The sequence below is a fragment of the Diadema antillarum genome, unplaced genomic scaffold (assembly GCF_040938485.1).
Source record: "Diadema antillarum isolate AM-2024a unplaced genomic scaffold, OU_Dant_1.0 seq00001214_RagTag, whole genome shotgun sequence".
Classification (NCBI taxonomy): domain Eukaryota; kingdom Metazoa; phylum Echinodermata; class Echinoidea; order Diadematoida; family Diadematidae; genus Diadema; species Diadema antillarum.
Genome location: NW_027272006.1, coordinates 626,283 through 646,408, shown reverse-complemented (window position 1 = coordinate 646,408; position 20,126 = coordinate 626,283). Strand labels below are relative to the sequence as shown.

Here is a 20,126-nt window from a genome sequence, read left to right as displayed (position 1 = left end):
TCAATTTTGCTTGAATAATGGTAGAAAAGCTCTTTATTGGGGCCTTTCATTCTGACAGTGAAAAACTATGATATTCCCTTCCCTTCAAAAGTTCCCTTGGAAGCAAACTGTACCAATACCCACCTGTAGCATTGCGTCATAGAGAAAGAGCATACCAGAATACAGAGGCGCCCCCCTTTAATTTGCGTTAAAACAAAAGAAATAAAAGAGGGGATATGTGTGCCCCCTTTAATTTTCTAAAAGCGTCCCCCTTTAATGGGATTCCTGGATTCGCCTCTGGAATAGGTGCACACTTATCATGAATACCACAGTGTTTCTTGTGGTAACCTCCCTGGTGGTAATTATCAATGTGAATGCTAATTTGATACTACGGTGAAATAATGATTTGTTCTAATACTGCCTGAAGATTGCTGCCACAATTTGCAGTGTGAATACAAACTGCAGAAAACCTTTATAGTATACCACAGACTATTATCTCTCTCTTAAGTTAAGAAGACTGTTGAGCAAATCACATGTGGATATGAACACAGTTGCTCTCGTGCTATTGACGCCATGATTTTTCATTGCCATATGAGTTAGTATAACTTATGACAACATTACAATTTTTGATATTTTCTATATTTGTTATAGAATTGGCCTAAGTTTGCCCAAACAAGTAAAGGAAATCTTTTCAAATAAAAGTAGTGCAAATCTCAGATGAATTGTTCTGTAGTGGGGATTCCTTGTTAGTCATCACTTGTTATCATGATTATGCATGTAATGATTTTATTGATGATATATTTCAGATGGTGGTAATAATTCTGTCATTGTTGACATTTAAAAGGACATTAGGTCTTTTCTTCATTCCTATATATAGCAGCTCAAAATACAGAAGCATATCCACATACAGCCAAACCTACAGCATCATTTAATGTTACGTTTTGGTATTTTTTGATGTTTGAATGATTGCACACTGACACAACATCTGTTTCAGTAAAATGTCATTGGTGATGCTTTTTAAAAATTATGCACCTCTTTTTTCCAAAAGTATTACATGTTGATATAATATAAATTCTAAATTTGTTTTGTTACATTTGCATTTTTTTTTCCTCCCAGGTGAAGACAACTACAAAGTGCTGATCTAGACTACAGTACAGAAGGAAAGATATTGTTCATAAGAACGTGGTCAAGTCAGCTCTCTGGAGGCATATTGAGTGGAAACACTGGGATTGGTGTATGAGACTGCTTCATTTGTTCTCTGGACACAATAAGACCATGGCAATCTTACCCAGAACTGGATATGTTTGGTGGATTTTAATGTAAGTATCCAGAAAAGTTCACTTTTTTTCTCCCACAGGTGCATTTCAGGTGCATTTACAGACTTTCTGAAGAGATTTTCATTTTTGTTATGATGCAACTCCCATGTGAGCGATGGTTTTGATTGATAGAATGTATACTTAGTGACTTTGTGTATAATCATTATTCGTTCTGGATTAGAACTTAAGTGTTCATCTTTTGCATTTTAGCAGGTGATTGTTATGTTTCTGTTTTACTGATAGAGCTGATGAGGACAGTGATGAGATGATGATGATGATGACGACGATGATAATGATGACGATGACAGTGATGATGATAATGATGATGATGATGATGATGATGGTGATGAAAATGATGATGATGATGATGATGATGATGACAGTAATGATGATGATGATGACGATGATGGTGATGGTGATGACAAAGATGCTAATGACTATGATTGGTTTGGTGATAATGTTGTTGCTTATTGCAGTAGTGAAGGCACAAAGTTGATGAACATAATAACTATTCTTATTCTTCATATATGGCACAATGTGCCTGGTTGTTGCTCGTCTCCAGGTGTGAGCTACGAGGGGTCTGCATCATATGCCAATATTCTGGTTCAGGTATGGGAGTGGATCACTTCACCAAGTTAGCTCCCTACTCTTTGCGATGATTGACTGTCATGGGGTCTTTTACATGCATTAGACATGACTAACTCACACACAGGACCTCCATTTAATGGCCTAGACCAGGGACAGAGTGTTTTTGCCTCTAAGAGGGGGCGACATGATTGCATACAACATTGCTGAGCCAAACTAAATGGGAATTGAACCAGAGTCATTCGATCGCGGAGTGGATATGCTACAGACTGAACCACATCACCTTCCTTTGATTATGATGACCATTATAAACCTGTAACCCAGTTAGGGTGCAGCTATAACACATACAGTCATAATTTTGAATTCTACTCATTGTCTTTATTTGTGAAAGCACAATTTCCCGAGAATCCACAAGAACAATATTCAGGTCTTTTTTATGAGCTGTGATCAGTATCTATGAGAGTATCAGGATAATGTTGTCTTTTCTAACATTATCTAGCTTTATCAGTTTGGCATCCATGCTTGCAGAGAGAATTGCTTGTGTTATGTGCCTGAGCCGTTCTTATAAAATTGGTCTTGATTGCCACTGCGATCAGAGAAGTGAGATTGCTGGTGTGGTTAGTCATATATGTGCTAAATGTCACTTGGGCTGCACTTGGATTATACTTGAGCGTGTCAGGCAGCCTCTTGGGTTGATTTTGGGGCTAGTTTACCACGAAAAGGGATTCATGCGGGGAGAGTCAATGAGCCCTGATGCCCATGTGCTGTACGAAAAGAAACAAGTGACACAGTGACGGTTCATGCTTTATATCAGTCCCTCAATCTTTTGACGATAATTCCCCTAAATCTGGTGTATCATTCAGAAGGATACCCAAACTGTGTTTCAAGCAGAGCAGGTTTTCATCTTTTTTTTTCTTGCATGCAGGAGAACATATCATTCAAAATTGTGCCTTAAAAAGTGCCTAGTATTACTAAAGCATGTTATTGTTAGAGCATGTTCATTCCTTTCTGTCAAAAATAGGCTAGTCATATTTTTCAGATGATGTCATTTGTATATTTCTCATGTGCGTGTTGCTCTAGTCTCTGTGATTTGTTCAGAGGACTGCCAAAACAAGCATTGGTTCTTCCCTAGACTTCAAATGAGATCTGCAGGGGAGCTAGGCAGGAAACCCTGGTTCACGTGGCTAATCCATTACCATCAAGCTTGACAGCACAATGACTTCTTGTTCAACTTCCATTGGCACTTCCAACATTTCTTCTTCTTCTGTTCTTTTTTTTTTCTTGCTTCGTTTTATTCCCTGCTTCAAAGTCGGATTTCCAAAGAATGCCTCATATTCATGCCGACGTTGACAACTGGTCGCCTAAAAATGAGCTTCCTCACGAGACTGCCTTGCTTTATCGTGTATTGCAAAACCTATAGGCATTGTTGCACTTTTAAGAGTCTACTAATTTTTATGTGAAGTCCTATGTTGAAGTCATTTACATCTTGTCAATAGGCTGTGGTCATCATATGTCTCATATTTGAAACACCTTTCAATACCTACTATCAAAACGCAATTTGCAAAGGCCTTTCGAATCATGTTTCTGTTGTTCTGTTCGTGTTGTGTTTATCATCTCTATCCCGAGTTGAGAGGGAGGCCTTAACTGGCAGTGGTTGACATGGGATGGTCTCAGCTATATATAAACACATGTAAACACGACTTTGCGTTTATCGTCTCTGCACAAACGCCTTAGGTCACTCCCCAGTCATGTTTAGGCAAGTGCAGTTTGGAGAATTAAAGGACAAGTTCACCTTCATAAACATAAGGATTGAGAGAATGCAACAATATTAGTAGAACACATCAGTGAAAGTTTGAGGAAAATTGGACAATCGATGCAAAAGTTATGAATTTTTAAAATTTTTGTGTTGGAACCGCTGGCTGAGGAGACTACTACAGCTTGTGAGTCATATGCGTACAACAGTATAAAGAAAATATAAAGAAAATTCAACATATTTTCACTTTTTTCGCATAATAAAAGACCACTTGACTTGCCTCTTTCTAAAGGCAGGGGGAATAATATTACCCATAACATTTGTCGGTAACGAGTCGGGGGAATGTGTACTTTTTTCATAAGATGAAATTTTGTGAAATTCTCTTTGTATTTTCCTTATATTGTTGTACGCATGTGACATCTAAGTTTTTCACACACTGCAGTAGTCTTCTCATCCAGCGGTTACTGCACAAAAACTTCAAAAATTCATAACTTTTGAACGGATTGTCCGATTTTCCTCAAACTTTCAATGATGTGTTCTACTAATATTGCTACATTCTCTCAATCCTTATGTTTATGAAGGTGAGCTTGTCCTTTAAAGTGCTTACTCTTGCCTCAAAATTAAGTTAAGTTCTTTTTTTGTGGGGGGGGGAGGGGGTTGCCAAATTGTTATCATCTCTCATTCAAATATGTATGATTTCTGATTTAAATCAGTATTATCTCTACTTAAACTTTGTTTTCTCTCTTTTGATATATGTTTCATCTCTTATTCTAATGTGGCATATGGAACCACTGAACTGTATACCCTGATGTAACTTTGTAGTACCATACCTGCTATATGACATCACTCTGAAAGGGACTGATGTTACCCACATAAATCTGGAAATCAGATGAAATGTTATAGTTACTTTCATTTTATCAGGCAAAAAGTTGAGGATTCTACAATTAATGTGTCTCAGGTATTATATGAGTGAATGATATGTGTGATACTATGTATGATAAGTTTTATTTCTCCAGATTTGTTATAGCATAAAGTGGTCATATTGAATATCTGGAACATGATGTCATTAGCTGTGTGTTTCATGTTCATTTTGATTTGATATGATTTTTGCTTTGACTAATAACACGCTGGTATCAAGAAATGTCTCTCCAATGTTGGCATGTTTCATATTTGGCTGTATTAGAGAGAGAGAAAGAAATTTGAGAAAGAAAGAGAAAAAGAAAGAGGGGAAGGAGATTGATAGTTAAGCATGAGGAAGCATGGGAGAGAGAGAGTTTATGCTCCTACCCGATAAAAGTACAATTCCATACTTTCCATAGTGTCTTCACCTTTCTGATTATGGACTAAAGATCCAAAGTTTTATATAAAAAATTGCTGATGTTGCATCAAACTGGAATAGCCACTTCTCCTTCACCCTATCACTGTCTGGATTACATCCACAGAGCCCTCATTCCATCTGCACTAAATCTTTATTTAGCATTTGATCCGTAAAGCAGAACATTGATAGTTTGAGTGTGCCCTGACAGCAGAAACAGCAACAACAACACTTATGAGGCAACCAATCTCACCACGGGATACATTAATAATATCAGAATCACATGTCTCCACTCCTGTCACCTCATTACCCCGCAGATTTATACCCCATCGTCCAATCTCCCCAAAATTTGTTTCCTTAATGTTAATTTTGTGGCATATGTATGTTCCAGAAGCATAACAGAATATTTCTCCTAACCAATGCCAGCGATCTATAAATTCTGGCATGTTTTTTCCCTTTTGGTAGATAAAGTGTTGACAAGTTTTCAAAACTCTAGATCTTAGTGAAGGAGGGAAAGGAATTGGATATGTTTGTGATTGATTTTAGAAGGAAGAATCAGCATTTGGAAACACGAGGCGTGTCTTCATCAGCCCGAAGTTCAAACTAGCGGGATATTTTGCGGTCTTAGAAAATAGCCCGATACAGCGAATGTGCGTCTTCATCAGCTCGAACAGCCTGCTTCGGGAAATTAGTCCGAAAATTGACGCATGCGCACTTTGCAATATTACTCTGCCTGGCTCGCGGTTCGAAAGTGGATTTCCCCGCTCAAAATCTCCTATATCACCGTATGTACGATTCTACAACCAGGGAGGTGAGCAGTACAGCAAATCCTCTCCAAAGGGATATTAATAACGCTACTCTTTCTTCTGTCCAGTGAGGCATCTTATATGAAATTAACGAATTGCAATGTTTAAACAAATCCAAAATGCACACAATCTGCAAGAATCTTCAGCTAAGGTAGAGTGGACCAGAAGAAAAAGTTTACAAAAAAAAAAAAAACAGCTAGCATGCACGGCACTGAGTTTTAATAGGGAGGTGAGAGAAATCACCTCCCTGGTTTTAAAGATGACAACAACAGTAGGCCTATAGTACACACATGTGATCCTTGAATACACCGTGCGTGTAATGTACTATACACAATCACTCACTGCTTGTACATGCGCTTTCCATTGCCAGCGTGGAGGGATCGAGAAAATTTCGGGCTGATGGAGACGCACCCAAGATAGCGCGCTATTTCACGAATTAGCGCTCTAGTTGACGAACTAGACCAAGATTTTGGGGGAAATTTTCCCGATCAAATAGCGCGCTATCTGCGTCTTCACTACACAGATAGCGCGCTATTTTGACATCGGACTAGTTTGGTAACCGCAAGATAGCGCGCTATTTTGAAACTTCGGGCTGATGAAGACACGCCTACTGGTCCAAAGTGCCCTTCACAGCTTTGCTATTTATGCTCAGTTTTACTGTACCTTCGAGCTCAAGAAAGAGCCGATTTTGCAAACATGCACTGTATTGTTGAAAAACTATAAGTTCCTATTGTAGCGAACTGTTCAGGGTACATGATTTTGCATTTATGCTTCCCCAGTAAATGTGATTACAGAGAATTGCCAATTGTAAACATGGTTTGTTTTTATTTTGCATTTCTATATATATTATTGCATCTGATATCTGTCAATAAAAAAGAAGAAGAAATGCAATGAGTTTTGCAATTATGTGTGTGTTTCTGTATGTATGTTAAGACAAAGTCTTGCAAATCTTTACAGGTAGAATCTAGGTCTCAAGGTGATTATTTCATGTGCTGTTCATATATATTGGATAAATCGCATGTTAGTAACTCAACTGTCCCCCTCCCCCCCCCTAGCATTCTTCTAGTCTAGATTGTCTCTGTATGAGGTCTTCCACTCATTGAGATGGATTATAGGAAAGTTCAGCATTAAAGAAAAAAGTGCCATTATCATCCTTAGCTTCGCTGTATAAAAGTGATAATTAACTTGTTGGTGCGCAGAGTTATAGTGACTGCAGTAATCAGGAAATGGATTAAGAGAAAACTGTGAGCACTTCCTAAACTTTCATGACAAAAGAGAAAATCAGAATCCATGTAGCATGATCATCGATCGTTGTGGTGTAATTTTTAATGCATTCCCCCTGAAATATTGTAATTATCACATCATGACATGAAATGCTGTTCTTTTCTGAGTTAATTATAAACTGCCCTTGATTCGTCAGGCCTCGTAATCTCGCTGGATTAATAAGGGTAAATCCCCCCCCCCCCCCTAGTGAGCAGAGAATTGTGATTTCTTGTGCCATCAATACAGAGCCACAAGTTGCAATAAATAGTTAATAGAACCATTCACACATGTCTGAATATAAGTGTTTTTAAAAGTAAATCCTGGGCAATCTGATGCAAAACAATTCTTGTGTGAATACCTAAAAATGACTAGAACTATCACAATCTGCATTGCATTGTGAAAATCAGTTTGTCCTGATTTTTTTAAAACCCTCATAATAATTTGCTTGGTGCAGTGTGTATGACCACCATGCAAAAATCAAAAATCTTGATGATTTTTTCCAACCTCACGGTTCTACTTCCTGCATGAAGCTTGATTGAGGGTAACCAAGTTCATTATGCATACTGTACGAGCTGAAATTTTTTGATTTTAAAAGCAGTCTAAAAACTCACTTGTTTAAAGCCTCAATTTGACTACTCATTACATGTATTTGATATTTGTATGTCCTTTATCTCCTTCACTTTCTCTTCCTTCCGCGCCTAGAGCACTCTGCAGAGTGGATTTGGCGCTATATAAATCATATCAATTATTGTTATTATAAGTGGCCTTATTTTCGTGAATTTCACGAACCGCCTTTGAACCGTGAGAATAACAACGCACGAATAACTAAGTTCAGTTAGAGCCTCGCAACCGCGAAATTAACAACACGCGAAAATGTTCTCCAAGTAGCAATTTGCAAAAATATCTGTACGCGAAAATTTCAGCTCGTACAGTATGTCATTGTGTGAAGGCTTGCACAGTTCAAAGATTTCTAGTGTTTTGCTTGCAACCAACTGATTTTTGTTGTTGTTGTTGTTGTTGTTGTTATTGTGTATATGGTGGTATTGAAACCGATTTTGCTTTGCGTGCGATCCAGAAACTTACAATTTGACTGTGTGAATGGGCCAATTGGTACTCTGGCTGTGAGAACATAAAAGGAAGGGTGCAAATGTACCTATTTGTAGTGACCATATTAACTAATTGATAAGATTATGAACTTTCATTCTGTCAATTTAGGAATATGAGTAATATAGAATGGGAGTGTTGGGAAGGATGGTAATTGATACATGCCATTCTTTCAGTCTGTCAACTGAAGATTTGTCACAGAGTATGCCAGGACTCCCTATCGATTTCAGCGCCATTTCCAATACGTAAGCACAGCAGCGAATCAAATCATGTTACCCATTACGGCACACTGGTCTGACGTGTGTTCACACTTTCTAAGTTTGAACTAGAAACGAATCTTACACACATGACTACAGCACATTGTAGCAATAAGCAGCATGGAATATTTCTGCTACTCCACCTGAAGGTGTTGAGGATTTATAAATTGATTACCGGTAACATGTCTGAATTGCATACTAGTGATTTAAAGGACAAGTCCACCTTCATATACATAAGGATTGAGAGAATGCAGCAATATTAGTAGAACACATCAGTGAAAGTTTGAGAAAAATTTGACAATTCGTTCAAAAGTTACGAATATTTTAAGTATCTGCACAGTCACTGCTGGAAGAGAAGACTACTACAGTGTATGATGTCACTTTAAAAATTCATAACTTTTTAACGGATTGTCCGATTTTGCTCAAACTCTCACTGATGTGTTCTACTAATATTGCTGCATTCATTCAACCCACATGTCTATGAGGGTGAACTTGTCCTTTAAGGTTACCTTTGGTGTTCACTGAATCTGGAATACTTTGAACTGCCAGGACAAATTCAGAATGTTGAAACTATCATTCAATCTAACATGCTTTCTTGATAAAATTCATCTTTGGTTATGTGAATATTGGGGTATGCAAATTTGTGATTCATATCTGTAGACACAAAATGTGTATTTCTCATTAGGTACTTTCAGCTGTTGCAAAGTAACTTTAGTTGATTGAATGGATATTCAATGATTTGCAAAAACTGACATCATGGGAAGCAGGGAATGTGTACATCACTTCATAATGAACTTTGATGGAGTAACCATCAGTGGACATAACTTTGAACATTTCCAGTAATGTATCAGCAACTGTCATATGGACAACTGTTCTTGAAGTGCCCATTGAACATTGAAGGAGATTTTTAGCTATTCATGCTACAAGTTGGTTTATCACCCCTATCGACAGATTTACTCAGGCATCGTTGATTTGTAAGCAGGTCTTTAGTTTCATTGCATTCACACAATTTACGTTTGCCTCGATGGATATACTACCTTTTAGTCATTGTCAAATTTGCATTCAAAACTGAAACATAAAAAAACAAACTTTCTGACGGTAATAGCATTTTTTTCTTACTTGGATGGCACATTTCTTGTTCAGATGGCACAATATGCCAGATTGATAGTATACATGTAGTTGCTCACTATTGGTAGTTACATGGGATGAATCATGAGGAGTCGGCTTCATTTGCCCGTTTTCTGGTGTGGGAGTGGGGGCAGACCATTTCACTGGGTTTGGACCCTGCTCTGTGTAAAGAAGTTGGATCTTCTACATTTGTGACTTGATACTTCTGCACACACTGGTCCTCCATTTAAAGGCATACAATCGTGGCAAGTGGTTTGTGCGGCACGGAGACGAACGCAACACGCTGCCTCCCCCATTCTGTATCAATGTAGTGACCCCGAATGAGAATAGTGCTGGCTCAATGGGTCGGCGAACAACACTCTAGACTACAAGAGCTCTGTGCTACAAATCTCCTAACCCAAAATGGCTGTCCGAGCGAGCCACGAGAGCTTCCGAATGGACGCACACTCTCAGTGCGCATGCGCATGAAGAGAGGCCAAAAGAGCCACGCGTCTTCTGGCCTCTCTCCTCCAATCACCGCAGCTCGCTGCGACAATGTTTGTGTATGATGCGTACACACACACGCACACACACGTGTGTCTCAGTGGCAGCATTGTCCCACACGTTTATGGATATATAGCATCGAGTCTGGCATTGCACAATTGCATGCACAAACTTCGGTCGTTCAGAGTTTACGTACCATAAGGGATGACGATCATATGCCTTTAATGTCCTTTCAGAGGGATAGAATGATCAAATATAGAAGTTTGACAGATCCAATATAAGAGATTTCTGAGGAATGTCATGAAAAATGACTGATCTACTGGGACTATTGCATCAAATAATTTTAGAATGCCTACGTGTACATGAGTGGAATTCTTCAACTAGCGGGAAGCATATCAGTGCTGCAGCTTTATCGTGATCCATGAGCGGGCTTTAGAATCAAGGCATGATTAGGGTAGCATTGTAGTATGGAGATTTGCCGATTACTGGCATTGCTAAAATCCCCAACTGATGCTGTTTAAATACCTCAGTGATTCAGGGGGTTATTCTCTTGTAGTAGGCATCAGGTTGACTTGCCTTTTTTCAATTTTGTGTGTTACTACGATTTTTTGTGATGGTGAGATTTATCTCCTGATACGGGTGTCAGATTCGGGTGTCTGGTTATGTGGGTTCAGATCTCGCTCATCGTGTCACTGAACTTTGCACTATGAGAGGAAAAAAAAAAAGACAGAGGAAACATTCTCTTTTTATTTGAGTGTTTGGTGTGTAATTACAGATTAGAATAGATTGATATGTTTAGTAGTATTGAATCTCTCTCTCTCTCTCTTTCTATAAGAAGAGCATTAGAGCAGGTGGCAGAATGCTTAGGAAGTGTCATAGCCTACTTAATTCCCCATCAAAAAACAAAAGAGGAAAAAGAAACATTAAATGTCTGGAGGTTCAGCATGCTGGTAACTTTTTTTTTTTAGGAATGGTCTACATTTTTATCTGCCTGTGAATGATATTGCTGAGAACCTTTTTTATCTATTCATTCATTTATTTATTTTTCCATGTCTTTTCATGTTATTTTATGTAGTATAGGCCTAATGGAAAATAGGAATGCTTAAAACAAGTGGAAGGGTATTACATGTTGTGCTAGTACATTGTGGGCTTGAAAACTTCTATGGTCACAAATGTAATACTGTATGTACGGCAAGAACTGCTTTTCTATCAAGAGCATACAAACTCACAAAACATACTGGGGTTTGGACCATAGACCTCTTTTGTGATATTGTTTTTTTTCTTTGCTTTTCCTTAGTCAGATGCACAAAAGATTTCTAAACATCACTTTTTTTCACCTATGTCCGAATGGCTGTATGGATTAAATTGCGACTGGTGTAAACAAATTGGAAACAATAGTAAGATTAAGACTTGTAGGCAAAATATTTAGTCAGCTGTCCCAACCTGTAAACTAGAAGACAAGGACTCTGTGGATGTGAATGGATTTTTAAGTGGTGCTAACTGTTTATTTGTGGTATTTTTCTTGTCTGAGTCTTTTTACCTGTATGATGTTTTAGTCTGGTTTTTCAGGCAACATACTGTGAATTGTCACTATTCAGTGTGATCTGAAGTTAAGTGAGGGAAGGAAACTTGCTGATATTACCAAAGATAAGTAATTTTTATCAGTTTGGAAATGATCTACTTTCATTTGGAGGCTGAGTAATGCAGCGTTTGTGATCTGCTTTCTGCTGCACTGTTTAGTTTATCCACATGTAATCCCCAAATTTGATACTTACCTGATTCTCCCTGTAGTGGAATTGCTTCACGACATTAACATAATACTCTTTGACTGTACCTTTTGGTTCATCAACAAGAGCCACTCGTTTGGATTGAAGTTTTCCTAAGCTATATTGGAACTTTGTTGAGCTTTATGTGGTAAATGTAACTTCAATTAATTATGCTCTGAATCCCTTATAGCTTTCTGTATTAACAGGAAAATGCTGTAGAATACCATAGTTTCTTTATGTCACTGAAGTGGTGATTCCTGTCACCATAAGACCATTGAAATTGTTGGTAAGAGTGACTTACTTAGAGACAACTTAATAATGGTAGGCAAATACCAAACTATTGCAACCAACATTGAAGAAAAAAGAGTATTTCATTCTAAAGTTTTTTGTTACTGAAATGGTTGTCTGGAGATACTTTTATGATCACAACTCTCTTTTGTCTAATATTTCTTTCTGAAGTTTGACTGTCCTCCTCCTTCATTGTTAGCTCTGTCCCAAAGGTGGATAAGATTATTTTTCTGAAGTCCTAGGAACAGGTTTTCTTCCACCAGCTGGGAGAAATTTACATCCACGGTGACAGGATGTTGACAGATAAAGGTCTGCATGCAAAGACTAGTGTAACACCATTCTTTTGTGATTGACTCCTTTATGGGGTAATCACCATCCCAACTGAACATTGCAAGGAGGCGTGAAGTGCCCCTAGACACTGACAAAGAGATGGACTGTAAAAGTGGCCTGGGGTTTTATAATTTCCATCAGTGAACTTGAGGTGAAATTCAGGTCAGTTTTTGTTCTCTCTCAGCTTGTTATGTTGTTGTTTGACTTAAAGACTTTATTGAAGTTATTGTTCCCTGAAACCATTTTTTTTTTCTTCTTTTTTTACAAATTGACCTGTTGATATGGTAACCTACATAGTCAGGGTGTTCAGATGCAAAAATTTTATCGTAGAACCAGTGTAGTTATACCGTAACGGTATAGCTATACGATGAATTTATATGTCTGAACGCTGACTAACAAAACGACGGTCAGAGCATCGTTTCAAACTAGAAGTCAGAATTCCATCATGTCCATTGTGCGTCTGAATATATGGCGAACATAGAACGGTATAACCGGGCGGGGCTTGATGGGGGGCATGCATGAAAGGTGACCCTATACCTGTCATTCATGACCGTAACAGCATGTGCATTGAGAAACTGCACATCTATACGACGTTTTCCAGAATGGTCGAGATTAGCATCTGACAGGTCTGTCGGCTATACGATGATTCTGTATACGAGTTTTGGTATAAACTGGCTAGCGTCTGAACAGGGGGAGTGTCTGATATTTTGGAAACTCCAGTCACGAGATTGGGACTGGAACTATCTTATCCCATCATGTTCTTATGTCGTCACTGCATACCAGCAAACAATCTCAGTGTCAGGAAATTGAATCTTCAGTCTGTCTGAGTCAATATCAAAACATGCTGATTATAACTACAGGCCTCGGATCCATTGAGTCACATTTCATATATAATGCTTTAAAAAAAAGGAAAATAAGAGAAACCCCATCAGCAATTTCAGCTGGTAATCTAATATCTAGCTTAGATGTTTATTGAAGAGCAATGAAGGATACACAACATTATCTCTACAAGATGTAATTCTGACAAATTTGTAGATGATACTGACTTATGATTGATATCATGCAATAAGCACAAACATTAGACCTCCAATAGTGTGCCATGAAGCATGGTGCTCAATCCCCTCTGCATATTGTAGGCTTATGATTGAAGAAGATTTATTGCAGTTTCTCCTGATGTGCCCGCAGTATCATATATCTTTGTGTTAAGAAAATGTAGACATTTGTTCATTTATTTATTTGTTTATTTATTAATGTATTTATTTGTTTGTTTACTTATTTATTTGTTTGGTTATTTGTTTAAGTGTTTATGAATTTATATTTATTCATTTATTTATTTATTCATTTATTTATTTCATTTATTTATTTATTTATTTATTTATTTATTTATTTATTTATTTATTCATTTACTTATGTATTCATTCATTCATTCATTTTATTTTGTTTTATATTGCTAAACCAGTCAAAGATGATGTTAGATGTGTGATGTTATATCTCTTAGGTGAAAGAGCTAGAGTGGCAATACAAACATTCACATTTGATTTACCATGGTATTAGATACCGCAGTAACAGATGCCAGGGTATTTCAGTACATACCATTTTCATTCATAAAATACCATGGCATTTCTAACCTGAAAGTATACCTCTCTGAGGAAAGCACTGCACATACACATATCTCCTACAGGAAGAAAAAAGGGGTGATCAGGTCATTTTGGAAATACACTGCCATATGATTGGTGGCATTTCATGACACTCTTTCATTTAAAATCAAATCTTGTGTCCGCAGTTCATGCAAAGTTTGTGTTACCATACTAAATACCATATTATTTCACAATGTATTTGGTGGTTTACTTTGTGATTGATTTGATTTGATTTCTGAATTTCTTTTTCATACAAAGATGAAATACAAAGTCAATTAAACGAACTAATTGAGCTAAGTGATCAATCTATGTGATTTCCTGTTACAAATTCAATGTGCAAAATACCATGTTATTTCACCGTAAAAGTGGATGCATTTAATATTTGTCTAAATCATTCATAGTACCCCAAACCAAAGCTCTGAGAATCTCAACCAGTGCTTGGGAAGTGTAATACATCCTGTGAGAAAATCCTTATATTATATGTCTGTGCCTTCATTTTATTATGTCTGGCAACTCAGCCTCCTGTGGAGGTATATTTCTCTAGAAACATTTTGGAAGAATTCACATTTTTGCAACCCAGAATTTGCCAGATGATTTCTCCCCCCCCCCCCCCTCACACACACACACACAGAAGATGTCTGTGGTACTGCATTGGCAATGCAAATGTTTCTTTTTATAGTTCAACTGTCAAATGAAACATGGTTGTCTGTTCTGCGAGCTCTCCACCGGGGCTCGCGGGCCAGACTCGCTGACTTTGTGCCAGCAGACGACACGCTCGACAGATGAATGGAATACCTGTATCAAAAGTGTGGGTTGATTTGGGTGAGGATTGATCCCATTAACGAAAGCGTTCCTACGTTGTAATTGCTTTTCATGCTGGCAGGGAAATGCAGAGAATGTCTCAACAAAAGTTTAAGAGACGTTTTGACCTATGGGTGACAGAATGAATATACGTGGACCCTGTTCCACGAAGCATGTACAAAATTCACAAATTTCAATAATTGCATCTACCAAGAGGAGTGTGAAGCAATGCACAGAAAGCTGGAAGGCCTTTAACCTGTTGACTCCTAAAGCCCTGGTAGGTCCTGTAGAAAGCCTGTGTGATTTCGAGAATCTTGTATGGAATAGGTTAGAGTATTTTGCCTTGTTAGTGGTGTTCATTACAAGTTAGAACAATTTCCAAGCATGAATATACTTTTGCATATACTTTGAATATACTCATGCATACTTTATATTGTATTTGAAAAAAAAAAACTGTCCGTAAGACAAATCGACAACTTGTACTGCTTTGAATCATGTTTTCTTTTTCTTTTTTGATGATGGAGATAAACTATTGAATTGAATTGAAAATCAAGTGGCATGCTGGTCAATCTATGAGGAGGATGAATAAGTGCAGCAAAAATAGAAAAATTTCAAGCAGCCCAATTTTTTTGAAAGGACATGCAACAACAGAAGGAACCAAAGTCACTGCAAGTGGTGTATAACTGCATATAGACCACATACATGCATTGAAGAAAAGGTCATGAGGAAGAAATTTTTCCTCCGATATGATGGTGTGTAAAAACAAAGAGCACAATTCCACACTATGTTCTCTCCTTTCTTCATCTTCCTTTTCCCCTTCCATCTCAACTTTATTCCTTACTTTCTCTTTCTTCTTTTTTCCCCCTCTGTCATAAGCATATAGGCAGATCTTCCAAAACCCAAAGAGAAATGTGGATTGAGTGAAAGCAGCAACATTAGTAGAACACATCAGTGAAAGTTTCAGGAAAATCGGACAATTGATGCAAAAGTTATGAATTTTTAAAGTTTTGGTGTTGGAACTGCTGGATGAGGAGACTACTAGAGGTTATGACATCATATGTAGACAATGATATAAAGAAAGTATAAAGGGAATTCAACAAAAATTCACTTTTCTAGCATAATGAAAGAGCACTTGACTAACCGCTTTTAGAATGCAGGGGGAATGATTGCTACCCTTAACATATGTCAGTATCAAGTTGATGGAATGTGTGATTTTCATGAAAAATGAGTTTTTGTGGAATTCCCTTTATATTTTCTTTGTATTGTTGTCTACACATGACATCACCATGGGGCCTAAGTGATGTAATGCAAGCTGTGTTTTTGATTCAGGTACCCCAATGTTGTTCTGATTTCTGTTTATATCACCTGTAGTTACTAAAATCTATGTTTTGACTTATTTATATCAGGAGAAAACAAAATGTCATTGTATTGTAGTAATAAGGGTAATTTAACTTCTTTGTGTGTGTGTTTGTGAACACAAAGTAGAAATAGATTCAAATTAGTTAATTCATGAGGCTCCTTTTATAGATAGAGTTATATCAGATGGAAAAACATTCATAGTAAATCAGACCTGAAGTCAAGGGAAAAAAAGAAAGAATAAAATGTATGTTCTCTGACAAGGATATATTAGTGAAACATATATGACCCAGGTGTAAATGTTCAGCATAATTGAGGCTCTAATTTTAGGTATATACTTTTGACTTTACTCATAAACATAAACATAAACATAAACAAAGCTGCAGTTGTCATAGAGCTTGGAACAGTTGATGCTAACTTGTTTCTTAGAGATAATGAAATCTCCATTGTCTTTGTACAGTTTATATTAGTTTACCATATCTAATGGCTTAATTTGGACGTCATGGTAACTTTGAAAGTTTGGGACCCAAATGTTGCCAGGATATTGAACATAGTAACTACAGGTCCTTGGAAGCATGTACATCATGTCAAGTGCCAATGTGTTAATTAATTGAAATCTTTTTATGGACTTTACCCTGACAACTGTTCACATTGGTTCATGAATTACACACTATGTTGTTATTTCCATGGAGCTGGTTTGCAAGGACATATATACAATTAGAGGCTATTTATGGTTCTTCATGAGCTAATTTGGGCACTAGTCAAATTTCCTATTTGTTTTTAGTGTGCATGATTGTTGTTGTTGCATTTTTTTTCTTTTATCTGCCTTTCTCCTCCTCCCCATAAAGAGAGAAAGGAAAAAAAAAGGAAAATGGGTAAACATCTGAATGTTTACCCGCTGTTTCTATTTTGTTTTTTGTTTTAGTCATATTTGTTGTATGATGGTCATGGCTCAAAAATCTCTGATAAACATTGTGCAAATTATTAACCATCAATTCAGAGATTGTAGGAGCTTATTTTGCATGTGTGTTTTCTGCATTTTGTTTCATTCTCTTTTCCAGTTTGAAGGGATGTGGATGGTGATGCAATTTTGATTCCCACTTTTCATTTGTTCAGAGGAAAAAACCTTTATTTGCATAACCTTTGCAGTTGATGTTTTGTTTGGGTGAATAAAAGGACATTTTGCCTGTTATTACAGGAAAGTGTGAATAACATTATTAACTTTGCCTATTAATGTCCCAAATTGGCAGGAAAGGAAAAAGAAAATGACCCATAGACTGTGTGTCCTTCTTGCTTTGGTTCTTGCAAGTTTCAATAATAGTATATAGTTACAAATGCAAAACTGCTGTGGTCTTGGTTGATTGGTTGTTGCCTATGGTCATTGCCATGGCAACTGCAGCTATGGATGTCAATGATTATCATAAAATTATTTACTAAGGAAAGGAGCTGTAAGAACTTTTATGTATGATACTATTGTTTGAGTTGGAAGGACATTGTCATGTTTGCTACCCATACTCTTAAATTTCTCTTTTTCTTCATTTAATGTTCTCTCTTTCATTTTCTTCAATGTGATTGGCATGATATTAGATTTCTGTCACCATGGTTTAGGATTACAATTTGGCACAGTTCATATCTACATCTATTATGGAAGTGACAAATGTGTGTCACCATTGTTGTGATTTGCAGGGCCTCATTATCATCCCATTTAGTGTTCCTCCTGACCAGAATTGCCATCAGCAGTCCAAATGATATTTTTTATAAGCACGACATTGAAAATTCTGTGTTGTGGGGGCACAGTGCCAGAGGCTGGGGTGACAGTATTGGTTGCACCTGTCACTTCTACATTATTAGGTCTGTTCAATGCCCAGTAATGTAAGATTGAATTTAGCAAAGTAATTGTCAGATTTCCTGTCGATTTCACCGCAGATAATCTTAAGGGGAACTGTCATATAGGGTAAGAAAAAAATAAGAAATGAGCTCCTGAGGGGAAAAAAAAAATATTACACCCCTTGCCTGACTTGTAATTCTTGCCTTTGCAGGATGTGCAAGAAACAGTATGCCATATGTGACTCTGCATCACCATGCTAGCTGTGCAATGAATGGGACAAAATACAAGATGTAAACTACTGGAGCAACAACAATGAAGGGATTATCAGCTTCAGCTGAAATTAATCATGCTCTATTAACACATTCTGTCCAAGGTTAATGTTAATTTTCAAAGCAGTAGCATTATCCTTTCAAAAGTTATTAGAGTTGAAAGTGAAGAGTGTGCAAAGAATTTTCAAGAAATGAAAAGGGGCCTCTAAGACATACCTGATCTCACAACTTTACAACAAAAAAAGGTTGTAGAAAAACTGCTGAAAACACTCTTTTCCATTCATTTTATGATTCCAAACTTGAGATTAATGTAGGAGAAGAACAGCTCTTTCAGGAAATATGAAAAACTGAAGATTGAATTGAATGACCCATTTCACCTTTTTTGAGTCCTCACGTAAAATCAAGGGGTGCGACTTTTTGTTGGTTTTGTGATGCACGGTCACATGTAATGAATGCATTTGAGTAGAGACTGATTTGTGAAAGTTAAATTCTAACTCTTCCAATGTCTTTCAAGACATTGCAATTATTAATAGAAACAATGCTGAGACACCTGCAGCAACAGTGTGTGTGGAACAGAAAGAACTAGGTAGGACACTGACACCGTACTAGCGGATAATGTCAATCAAGCAAGTCTGGCATGTGCATTGGGTGTCTTGCTTTGGTTTGGTTTCATCTTTTTATGTTAGGGGGAAGGGGTGACAGGAGAGGGGAGAGGGTAATATTTTAGTTTATGAGACTTTGAATTATGGCATGGTTTGGGGAGAGAGATTTAAATTTGTGATCTGTCTAAAACAAACAGTCTACACAGGATATATTTTGCAAGTGGTTTCATTTTAGGGGTCGAATGAGTAATCCATTTTAAAGCTACACCTTGATGCCATTTCTTCGTTTGATGAAAATGGATAAGCAAGCATGCAGGACGCCTTCATGAGTAATTATATGAATGCATATAAATGATCATATATTAACCCATACACATATCAACATTTATGCACACACTTTCACATGTCTTGCAACAGAGAAACTACATGAGATCCACTTTATAATAGTGTCTTTTACATTGTTAAAAATCAGATATGAAACACGGAAAGGTGTAATGCATGATTTGAAAGTTCATGACCTCTTTAAAGGTACTGCTGCACTTTTTTTACTTCTTTTCTTACACCATTAAACTATAGGGAGGCATTAAATCTCCCTTATCAAATATATAGCCATTTAGAACCAGGTGTATACACTCAAGAGAAAAACAAACAAACAAACTAAGAAAACATTGCATAAGCATGATTTTGTGAAGCTCAAAGGTGATTGACTTTTCAACTTCTGATCCTGACGAGTGGAAGGCTTATGTCATCCAATGCTGTGGTCTGTTCAAAAGCCCTCTACATTTCCGCTAGTACAAATGTGAGCAACAGCTTGCTACTGATTCCCAGTTGCACATCACAGCTCACATGTGACCTGTAGTTGCCATGGATCCCTAGATCAAAACAAAAACCTGGCTCAACCACATTTTCCACAAAAACACCTCCGCCTGGTATACCCTTGAGTTTTTTTTTCCTCTCCTCCCCTGGCTCCCGGGAATCTAAAGTGTGAAGTGGTTGCCTAGTGATAGAATATAGTGTTTTTTAAGAATGACACATCAACTTTTTGACTTGTAAATCAGAAATAAGAGTTCATTCCTTCTCATAAAACAAAGTTTTTGTTTATTAAAACTCTTGTTAGAAGCAGTTGATCAGTGAGCAATCCAATCCAGTTTGTATAACAAGTACTTGGGGTATTAAGTGGGCATTTGAATATCAAGATCAGCAAACCTGCCATTCTTGAACCTCTTGAGTACCGTTCTTGATCTTGTCTCCATTATATCT

General features: G+C 37.3%; 1 protein-coding gene across 1 annotated transcript in view; it reads left to right on the top strand.

The window, feature by feature from the left end:
• The first annotated feature begins 1,110 nt into the window (after window positions 1-1,110).
• The window catches only part of LOC139744848 (uncharacterized), a 109,675-nt gene continuing 90,659 nt past the window's right edge, over window positions 1,111-20,126 (top strand). The window contains exon 1 of the mRNA XM_071655260.1: window positions 1,111-1,298. Within this exon, the coding sequence (XP_071511361.1) occupies window positions 1,216-1,298 (83 nt within the window). The 5' untranslated portion in view covers window positions 1,111-1,215. The remainder of the gene's footprint in view (window positions 1,299-20,126) is intronic.